This window comes from Syngnathus leptorhynchus, chromosome 9 (assembly GCF_054491065.1).
Source record: "Syngnathus leptorhynchus isolate UIUO chromosome 9, UIUO_Slep, whole genome shotgun sequence".
Lineage (NCBI taxonomy): Eukaryota > Metazoa > Chordata > Actinopteri > Syngnathiformes > Syngnathidae > Syngnathus > Syngnathus leptorhynchus.
In genome coordinates this window covers 5,216,247-5,225,351 of record NC_141203.1, presented here as the reverse complement: position 1 = coordinate 5,225,351, position 9,105 = coordinate 5,216,247, and the positions used below count along the sequence as shown (strand labels likewise).

Genomic DNA, 9,105 nt, shown 5'->3' with positions numbered 1-9,105 from the left:
CAGACGCAGAGAGGAGTGTGTGCGTGTGTGTGCATGTGTGTGTGTGTGTGTGTGTGTGTGTGTGTGTGCATGTGTGTGTGTGTGTGTGTGTGAGAGAGAAGGAGGGGGTGGTCTTGAGGTGGTATAAATAGTCGGCTCTCCAAAACACACTCACAACAGCAGGAGTGATCTCACCTCCACTCCTTCCACTCCCACTTTCTCATTCTACTTGACTGCGAGGCAGCACGGAGCTCTCACACCGCGTGGATTTTTATTTTTTTTTATTTTTATTTTTATTTTCATTCTTTTTACGACTTTAAACGCATTTTTATAAACCCCCGGGAGGAGCAGAGGGATCGGGGTCAGAGGGGGGCTTAAAAAAAAAGGAAAGGGAGAGTCATGGAAGAGCTGACAGCGTTCGTGTCTAAGTCGTTCGAGGCGAAGAGCAAAGAGAGCAGCAAAGAGGCCATCACATACCGGGAGGTTCTGGAGACGTCCGGTTTGGCCCGGCCGCGGGAGCTGGGCAGCCCCGGCGAGCATGATTTTAGCGAGGGCGCCCACTGCCCGTTGCACGTCTACAAGGAGCATGTAGAGCTGGACAAGGACAAGCTCAAGGACTTCCACGTCACGCGACCCGCCGAAGGTAACCGTCTCGCTCGAGCGCCCCTCCAAAAATTATTGGATGCTTGTTTCTAACGAGCCAAGCCTCGCAAAAAAGAATTGTTAAATTTGTGATGGAAGACGCGATAATTATACAAAACAATATTTTGGAAAACTCAATTCATAATTACGATATGAATTAATATAATTTCCATATTTGGAACCTGTCATAATTGAGTTAAAAAGTTTTGATTACTTGAATTTATTGAGAAAATCCACTGAGACTGACGAATGTTATTCCCATTGCATGTTATTACAATAAAGAGAAAACAGACTAAATTCAACATTGCAACCCGATTGCATTAATTTGTACTGTATTTATAAAAAACATTTGAATTGTAAAATAATATTATGTCCAACTACAACCGCAGGTTGTAGATTTATGTTTTTTGAAATTACGCATATGTAACTAATATGTAATGATTATTGTTATGTTATTTGCGATTATTTCAGTTTATTAGTCAATTTTTGTACATATTAAGTGGTCTTCGTTTCAATTAAAAGTTGACATGTAAGACTACACTTGAGTCAAGCAACATAACGAAACGCACAAACAGTAATTTGTCCCTATTTGAGTTGCACAAAGCTGCAATAAAATTACAAAATACACAAGCGGATACATATTTATACAGGCTGTAGCCCAATTGTGCAGCACAAATATTTACGAGGATGAACATTTGCATGACAAATTGTCATTTCAAAAGCCAGTTCCAAAACACAATAAATCATTTCTGATTCAGAATTTTGGATTGCCATTGATGAATGCCCAAAACGTTATTACACAGAATATAGCAGTAAAACCCAATGAATCAAATATTGAAATACAAATATGATGGGAAACTGGCAATTGTAATTGTGATGAACACTGCAAAAAGTGTGTTTGGCAATATCATTGTCATATTTTGTTTCACCTTTTCATCGGCTGCATGGTGGCGCATATGCAACAAAGCGTGGACCGTGTGTATCACCTTCGTTTCGTTGATTGTGCTCGTTTGGGACGTGCACGCAGGCATCTACGAGTGCAGCAAGGACAAGAAGGAGGAGGTGAAGTCGGAAGACGAAGACGCGCAGGGCAAGCTGAAGCAGCGCAGGAGTCGCACCAACTTCACGCTGGAGCAACTCAACGAGCTGGAGCGCCTCTTCGACGAGACGCACTACCCCGACGCCTTCATGCGCGAGGAGCTCAGCCAGCGCCTCGGGCTCTCTGAGGCCCGCGTGCAGGTACGTGCATGGGTGAGGAGCATACGTGGGGGGCGGATTGCGGGAGGGCCCACGCGCTCTAGCAAAAAGAAGAGGAAAATTAATTTCAGCCAGGGCCAATATCCGAAAGACAAACTAATTTCGTTATTATTCTTGTATACAGCATTAAGGGTCAGTATTATAAAGTGCTGCTAAATTTATTTAAAAAAAAAGACCGCTCAATATTATTGGGGGATTTTTGAGTCTTAAAAACTGCGCACAACGCGAAACGGCTCTAGACTGAACAAAAAACTGTATATTTTCAATGTTTAGAATGATAACGAGAACTTTGAAAAATAGGTGACGTCATTTGATAAACTATTTTCAAATGCAGATTTCGGTGATTCGTCAAAGCAAATCCATCGTTTAGCTAAAAAATATTGCTGTTTTCACGTACGCACAAAATGGAGCATGACGTATTTCTATAAATGATGTTGCGCATTTATATTTTTATTATATTTATTAAAACCCTTGGGTCAGACTCAGCGTACACTATTGTGTATATTTCGTGTTAAATACCACACACTAAAATTACAAACATGCAGGCGAGCTTGGACCAATGTCAAAGTGAAACAATGTTGCTTATAATATATTTCTTGAGTTTTGCATGCAGTAAAAAAACCAGTTTGCATGAATGGGGCGTGAACACGCGTGGCCTACCTGCCACACCACTATTCTGTGTATAAATAACTTGCCAAAAACATGCACGATTATGTGCTGTACAGTGCGCAGGTTTTTTTTTTAGGGACGGGGGGCTTTTCGTCCCTTTTAAAACACCAAAGAAAAATAAACAATTGCAATTCTTGTCATGTTCTTCGGTGCACTTTTTGTTGTTTTTGTGTGAGAGCAGCAGCTGTCATTGGATGTAATTGAAAGTTATGAAAGGCAGCCACTAATGCACTTAGCGCGAATATGTTGGGCCGTGCTAAATTAAATGTCATTATTCACTGTCTGGAATATACACACTGAAAGGGAAAAAAATCAAAGCGGGAATGAGATTATGGCATATCATTGAGTGGTCCTTAATGAAGAAATAACTGTCTGCAGCCTTGTAGCACGCACTACACCGTGCAACTCCTATTCGACACGGACGGATCATATGCATCATAACAATTATAATCCGATTTGAATTTTCCACTTCACTTCCGACTGTTCCCTCTCCAAAAACGTATCGACCGGACCGTCTTTCGATTCTGTCATTATCATCTTTTGAGCCGGTCGTTATTTCCTCATCGGCGTAATGATCGTCATTGCGGGGGTCCAAGGGGGCGGGGCTAGTTAAGATTATTCATGAGGACAAATTAGGTTGGTGCTGATTAGATATCGCCTACAGTCACACATAAGAGCAGCCAGCAAACTGCAAAAACGCTATTTCACTTCTGAATTTCATTTCCTTTCATTTGAAAATATTGTCAAAATTGCACAGTGAAAGATATTTCTACCAAGAATTATTTTTACTATATTAAAAAAAACGATGCACAAATGTTTGAATATAAACCGTTTTATTTCGTTAACCTTACACAATTTGCAAAGAGGGCTTAATACATTATCATTTCAAATACTAGTGGTTCACGTGCATGTGTACACAACATTAGGCAAAAGCATGGATACTTTTTTTCCTAGCGTGAGAAAGTGTGTCTTGCTTTTAATAATGTATTACATTACTTTTAATGATTACATTCAATAAAGTATTTTGGTATATTCATTTTTCTACATCTAGTACTTTCTTCATATTTTTTCCACCATCGTGCATATACTAAATTTATAAAAAATATAATGGAATGATGAAAGCTTCGTGCATGTTTTGGCGGCTTTCTGAGGCTTTAATAATTGCATGGTGGGGCACTTCAAATGCTCTTATGGACTGCTTTTTTCTTTCACTGACAAGAAAAAAAAATCACCATCATGTGGGTCATTTTATTTTTGCTATCTAACGATGATTTCTTTTCACCAATTGCAGGTCTGGTTTCAAAACAGAAGAGCAAAATGTCGAAAACAAGAAAACCAGATGCACAAAGGTAAAGGTGGCTTTTTCAATATGCTTTGTTAAATGATGCTTTTTGTTTGATCAATTCAAAAATATTCAAAAAAAAGTGCTTCCCATCTCACATAACAACAACTGTCTGGGTGTCTGACAGACATCTTTCCCTTCTCTCCAGGGGTCATCTTGGGCAGTGGCAGTCACCTGGACGCCTGCAGGGTGGCACCCTACGTCAACATGGGGGCCCTTCGGATGCCCTTCCAACAGGTAGGCTCATACAACCCGCTAGTAAGGGTTTTTTTTGGGGTGCAGGGGGGATGATAGTATAATTCCCACCTAAAGATACAAAAATTAGGCATGTGTAGGTCTTGGAATTAAAAGGTTCAAGTCCCGTAACCTCTGTAGTGGTTAAGATTAATTGACTAAATTAAGGTGGAGCACACATAAAATGTGAGGGTAGGATCCTAACTGTGAGGCGGACGTGCTACCCACTGCGCCACCGAGCCGCCCAGTAATCACACTTTCTAAAGCCAATTATTTTTTTAAAATTCTCTATTATGCCTTGGTCAAACAAATTAAACTCAGCAGCTCAACTCAACATATGAAGCCAAGATAAGACTATTAATAAAACAGAGTTTGCACAAAAGCAGTGATGGCAAAGAGAAAATGGTGATGATAACCGTAGAACAGAAAATGGACTTGACGATTTTACTGTATCATGATGATATATCGCTGATGGCAAGAAGGAAAAAAGTGATAACTGGATTACAAACATATTATTGCAAAGGTCCAAAACGTTTTAGGACATAAGAAAATATCAACAATAAAACATAAAAAAGTAGAGCTTGATGTATGTCAAGCAATGGAGGAAGTAAATTTGAACCCTTTTGTGTGTAACGATTTCACGCCCTCATCGACAGCGGACTTCATCCTCCTCCATTTACCGCTCTCCCTCTGTCTTACTTTCTCTCAGCCCTCTCGCCCGTTATGTTGTGACACGCGGCGGTCTAATTAGGCCAATGGGGCGGCAGGCGTGAGCACATGAAAGAGACGATGAAAGCAGGGGAGGGGGTGAAAAGCGAAATGACGCTTATCGAGCTTGAACTGGCAGGAGGAGTGTGAGGCCTGCATGCTGAGAGATGCTCGCCAGACACAGTCTAAGCTGGAGTATATAAAACGCATGGAGTGGGTTTGCAATTTGCGGGTTTAACACAATCCACAAGACATCAACTTGATGTCAATTTTATCCCAATTAATCTGTTACAGGGTAATCGAAACACATAAAGCACACAGGCAATGTGTTTGCAAAGGTCGTGAACGTTAAACCTGCAAGACTTAGGATTCGTTCGCCTGTTCTCTTCAGCAAAAACAAACTGTTGGTGAACGTTTGGCGAACATTTGCAACCTTGAACAAACCATGACGTGAATATGCATTTTGCTGCCTTCGCCAGCAATCGCAAATGTTTGCCCCTCAGTAGAACAGGAGCATTAGTGTAGTCGCTCACTTTGGATGTTGATTTACTGTTAAATTCCGTGACCAAGCTCATAATTCAAACTAATCATACCCATTGAAATGAATTGAAATACCATTAATGCGTCCCAGTTGCCAAGAAAAATACTTTTAGTAAAGAGAAAACACCGTATTCTATATAAACATAATAAAAGAGAATGTCAAAAAACAAACTGGTTTTATAAAGCATAGTCAGGCTGAATGTCTCTCTCTCACCACCCCCTATACACACACACACTGATGTTGACATGAGCCTTTAAGGGGGCGTGGCCTTGTAAGTCAGTTCTGTTGACCATCTCCCATACATTTAGTTCTCCATGCTTTAACTCCATGTTTTCATTGTGTGCTTGGAGTGGCATGTAAAGGGGGCGGGCAGGGGGGGGGGGGGGTGACGGGGCGATAGCCATAGCCCTAGGCATCCACCTGAAGCAGCCACAGCACCCTTGCCCCTCCCCTCAATCAAAACAATTTCAATGTGCATTCAAATGCCTTTTTCCGGGTTACAAATCAGACACCTCTACCAGAAAAATCTTTCATCCGCACCCCCACCACATCCCCCTAGTCGGTAAAAAAAATCCATCCAGCCTAACAGATGGCAAAGATATATCGACAGTAAGTTTCCAAATCTTTTGGCTCAAGGGGGGAGGGGCATCATAAACATACACTCGCCCCCAGCATTCAGTGGTTGACTGTCTTATTCAATACACTGCTGAAAGCGTATTGGCGGATAAGGCTCTCCTTTTGTTTTTACTTCACTTGAACGTATTTGAAGCATGGTCGGAATTCTAATTTTGGTTGGCACCACAAGGCAAAAGAGGGTCCGGTGTCAAGGGTCGACTTTTTCTTTCGTTCTGGTTGCCTCAAAAAGGGGCAGTTTATTTTGGATTATTACCAACTTATTGTTGATTTTGTAGAATTACTGCTTGACGTCAACGCTAATTACATACTACATATGTTTTTACTTTTGGTGGCTATTGTTGTTTTTCTTAGTTGTTGTCATGTTATGGATACACTTCATGTAACGTTTCAATTACTGATTGTCCCAAGCAGCTCTCTGGTTATCGTCACACTTTTACGCTTTGCACCATAGCTGTAACAAAAGCGATGCCATCCATCCGTCCATCTCTCCGTCCGTCCATCCATCTATCCAATCCACCGTTCGATTAATAAAACAATGACTCCAGATCAATGCGCATTTTGTCACTGTTTAATGGAAAGAATCTCATGAAATTTTTGTTTTGACCCAAACCTCGAGAAAAACACGTTTTTTGTGTTTGACGTTTTATCAGACAGTTGGCCCACCTGTTTTTTGTTTAAGTTGTGCCGCTTCCCTCCAACAAAATGACTTAATGTATTTTTTAATCAATCGTCACAATGTTTGTTTGCCCTTGAGGCGCTAAGCAACTCTAACTGGTAACAGGGTGCAACTTCAATTTAGATTTTCTGCATTTTAAGCGAAAAGAATCATCTTAAAAAAAAAATACAGTATTTGCGGTCAAGTTAAAGCTTTTATTTGGGTTGGAAAAGCAATGCACAAAATAGTTTCCCACTTGTTCATATACCGTTTGAGACGCATAAGAAATGGCAGCGTCGTCTTCTTCTGAAGTCAGCACATGCTTCATTTTCACCTCCTTCTTTTAGGAAATAATTGCCCAGAATGTGAAAAGGGATATGCTATACTCCTTATGGCCTCTACCCCCCCCCCCCCCCCCAATCCTCCGCTGCTTTTGACTCAGGAATATGTCTGGATAAATATTTATAACTCCAACTATGTGAGTGCAAAAAAATAGTTTATTTATGCAATTGAATACATAATCAGCAAAACAAGACAGCATACTTCCAAGAGTATAACGGCGGACTGAATTAAGCAAATGTGTTCTGGGCCCAAGAAAGACTTTGATTCTGGACGATGCAATTTTATTCGTGAACCTGTGTATGTGTGCGCATGCATATGTGTGTGTGCACACTTGTGTATTTGTGATAGCAAGAGAAGTTTGATTGAGTATTTTTGGGAATTACTGACAAAAAAAAAAGCAATAAAAAAATCTTTGAGGGGGTAACATTTGACATTACATTTTAATTGTGTCAAACTGTGAAATCTAAGCTCATCGCACACATGCACATGTACGACTTCAAAATGTGAAGCTCTGTTAAGTGCAGGATCTATTGTGGTAGGACTCATGGCCGTGGCCCACGCCAAAATGTTGAACAATTTTCTTTATCACTTTCAACAAAAAAGTTGTGACTAGCAGTATAAAAAACCACAATTGTTTGATAGAGTGGTTCGGTGTGTTTAATGAAAAAAAGCAACGATTCAGCCCTGAGATAGACACCTGCAACCGAGAAGCTATGATGATAACCTGCAACATATTTTTAATTTTGCTCCTACAGGTTCAAGCGCAACTTCAACTGGACGGCGTCGCCCACTCCCACCCCCACCTGCACCCGCACTTGGCCGCCCATGCGCCCTACCTGATGTTCCCGCCCCCTCCTTTCGGACTACCAATCGCCTCGCTGGCCGACTCGGCCTCAGCGGCGGCGGCGGTGGCAGCGGCCGCCAAAAGCAACAGCAAGAACTCCAGCATCGCCGACCTTCGACTCAAGGCAAGGAAACACGCCGAAGCTCTGGGACTCTGACCCCAGCGGGGCGCCCCTTCCCACCTTTAACCCCCCTCCTCCCGCACCTCTGGCCTGATGGTCCGTAATGGGCTCTCACACACAAGACTGAGCCTGTGAAAAGGCCGTGACACTCGCAGCTAAAACTAAACACAAACACCGAGCGAGAAAAGGGGGGAGTCGGTGAGTGTGAATGTTTTTTCGGGGTGAGGAACAGTCGGAGGAAGACTTTTTTAACAAAAAGGGAGGAGGGGGAGCGAGAAAATTGTCACAAAAGACCAGCTGCCAAAACAAACCACTTTTCCAGTGAAGCGGTAATGAAATACCAATGAAGTCACCTTTTACTTTTCGCCCAACAGGCAGGACTTCTGCGGGGCCAGTGGCTCAGTCCACTCCAGGCACAGATCACATCCCAGGGACCGTACAAACACATGTGGATGTCTGTCTGAGGGCCCGGCACACACTGAGGACTTTAATGCCAATTAAAGTGGCAGAGTCGAGGATGGGTGGGTTGGGGCGGGCAGGCGGGCGGGCGGCATAGGGGGGTACCGGCGAGCACTGGGGGCACACCTCGACACCCCACTCGTCCTGACCTCCTCTCCGGCTTTAACAAATTTATTTGCAACCACTGTGTCTGTGCATGGAGGCCTTCCTGCAAAGCTCGCCATTACCTTCACACACAAAGGCCCCCGGCTTCGCTTCTCTTCCTCTTATGGACTTGTGATATAACAAAAGCAACAACGTTCTTTTTTTTTTTTTTTTTCCAAACTTCCTCCAGCTCCCTTCTCTGACTTTTGTTTCTTTTTATCTCGGGTGAAGAAGTGAAGATCGCCTTTGCACTTCAGGTCTCGTATGTTGTGGGTGTTTACAAGTGGCACTACAAGCAAGATACTACTTTATTAAATAAAAATAAAAAAATAGGGGTGGGGTTGGGGAATTTGATATGAGTCATATGATCAACACACAAAAATAAGAATGAGGTTATTAAAGCGTACAGTGCCTGACAAATGTATCCGACCACCACAGGCCCTAAATGTGTTACTGTCATAGGCGATCAAACCAGTATGAAGCTCTTAAACCAAAATATTTCAATGGTAAAATGACATTATTAATGTTATTC

At 42.2% G+C, this 9,105-nt stretch overlaps 1 protein-coding gene across 1 annotated transcript; it reads left to right on the top strand.

Moving 5' to 3' along the window:
- The first annotated feature begins 275 nt into the window (after positions 1-275).
- shox (shox homeobox) lies at positions 276-8,434 on the top strand. Its single transcript, XM_085920243.1, has 6 exons — positions 276-622; positions 1,649-1,860; positions 3,839-3,896; positions 4,017-4,126; positions 7,761-7,973; positions 8,345-8,434. The coding sequence occupies exons 1-6, from the start codon at positions 379-381 to the stop codon at positions 8,432-8,434; spliced, it is 927 nt and encodes a 308-aa protein (XP_085776369.1). The 5' UTR covers positions 276-378.
- Positions 8,435-9,105: the final 671 nt, after the last annotated feature.

Bases quoted from the DNA above. Each gene is read 5' to 3' on its own strand.
- shox (XM_085920243.1), top strand. From the start codon at position 379: ATGGAAGAGCTGACAGCGTTCGTGTCTAAGTCGTTCGAGGCGAAGAGC. The intron at 3,897-4,016 runs GTAAAGGTGGCT...GGTGTCTGACAG, and splicing joins AGAAAACCAGATGCACAAAG to ACATCTTTCCCTTCTCTCCA. The intron at 4,127-7,760 runs GTAGGCTCATAC...TTGCTCCTACAG, and splicing joins TTCGGATGCCCTTCCAACAG to GTTCAAGCGCAACTTCAACT.